The 1,661-nt window shown below is 34.4% G+C and overlaps 1 protein-coding gene across 1 annotated transcript in view; it reads left to right on the plus strand.

The window, feature by feature from the left end:
* The window catches only part of LOC109825227 (probable purine permease 11), a 2,107-nt gene continuing 1,079 nt past the window's right edge, over nt 634–1,661 (plus strand). The window contains 2 exon segments of the mRNA XM_020392018.1: nt 634–767; nt 1,420–1,661. Coding sequence (XP_020247607.1) covers nt 740–767; nt 1,420–1,661 — 270 coding nt within the window. The 5' untranslated portion in view covers nt 634–739.

A 1,661-nucleotide genomic window follows, 5' to 3' on the forward strand; every position in this document is an offset into this window, starting at 1 on the left:
CACACACAAAAAAAAACTCAACCAAAAAAAAGGAAAGAAAAAGGAAAACGACTCCCCCTCCAAAAAAGGGAAGAAGGAAATTTATTTGTCCTCATTTTATTCAAATCGACCTCATCCTTAATAGAGACATAACAAAATGTGGGGAAGAAATGATATAGAGAGGATATATTTTTCATCAAAACGATACTTTCTTGCTCTTTGTGAACTTTACATTATGCGTGTAATAGAATTTAATAGTTAAAAAAAATAAAAACGGAAAAAAAAGATGGAGGATAAACTTTATGGTATAAAGTGCCAAAAAATTTAGGGCGACAAAGTATAAACTTCGGGATATCAAAGCCTCACAAAAAAAATTAAGAATATGAAATTAAAAAAAAAAGGCATATATTCTAGAGTAAAAGCGAAAAACTATAAAAGCATATTCTGATTACATTGTTCTATTTATATATTCACTTTGTCGTAAACTTACCTCTTTAGTCCCCCTATTTCGGCCCAATGTCGGCCCAACCCCTTTAATTGGGCTCAGTGGCTTCCCAAATCCGAACCAACGGGAAAAGAATCGAAATTTTCTATCCTTTTTCACTGGGTAGTCTAATAAAAAGGGGAGGGAAAAAAAAAACCCTAGTAATCAGAGATTTTGGACTTTCTATTATAGTAGCAAGGAGACAAAAAAAAAAATCCTGCCTTTTATTCTTTTTAAGTTGACAGTACCTCCTTTTCTATTCCACAGCAATAAAAAATGGATGGCGATTCTCTCTCAATCCCAGGTCAGCGCTTCTCCTTTCTCATTTATTTCATAATTTTTCATGGGAATGAGCCATCTTTGATTGATAATATTCGAGTTGATGCTAAATTTCACCAGAATCCAGTTGCAAGCCCGAGGGCTCAATTTTAAAATTTCAAAATTTTGATTTTATGGAGATGATATCGAGGGAAGGAGCAAATTAATTTGATTACTGTATTTTTTTTTTAAAAGTTCATATGTTTCTAGGGCTGTTCAATTGATACTGATGTTTTCAGGTAATTTCCACGATAAAATATATGACAATTAGAGAAGTTTATGGACATTGTACTTGGGTGTTCTTTTTGTTCTTCATTTATAGCGTATTTCGCGGAGTCTTTTGTCTTGGATCAGAATTAAGAAGCACAAAAAATAAATGATGGAAACTCATCAGTAAACAATGTTTTCATTCATCCTAAAATCGAAAGTTGGTTCAATTTATATATTGAAAATTATTGGAGTGTTATCTTTCCAACGGGAATTGAAAGGTAAAACCGAGATGAGCAATACTAGAATAATTTTGAATATTTTTTTAGTTTCTGATGCGTGTATAAAATTCAACTCTATGCTAAGAAATTCAGTGTATCGCATTTATTCAATAACATTTTGTACTCATTTTGTTTCATGTCACACTGTAGTGCAAGATGCCATCAAGCAACCAGCACCAGCACCCTCCTCTTCAAAGTTTAAGCGTTGGCAATGGTGGCTAATGGTAGTTGTCAACATCCTATTCCTCCTAGTTGGGCAAACCGCTGCCATGCTTCTCGGCAGATTCTATTACGACCAAGGTGGAAATAGCAAATGGATGGCCACTCTAGTTCAAACCGCTGGATTCCCTCTCCTAGTCATTCCCCTTGTCCTCTTTCCTTCACCCTCTAAA

This window comes from Asparagus officinalis, chromosome 10, assembly GCF_001876935.1.
Source record: "Asparagus officinalis chromosome 10, Aspof.V1, whole genome shotgun sequence".
In the NCBI taxonomy this organism is placed as follows: Eukaryota; Viridiplantae; Streptophyta; class Magnoliopsida; order Asparagales; family Asparagaceae; genus Asparagus; species Asparagus officinalis.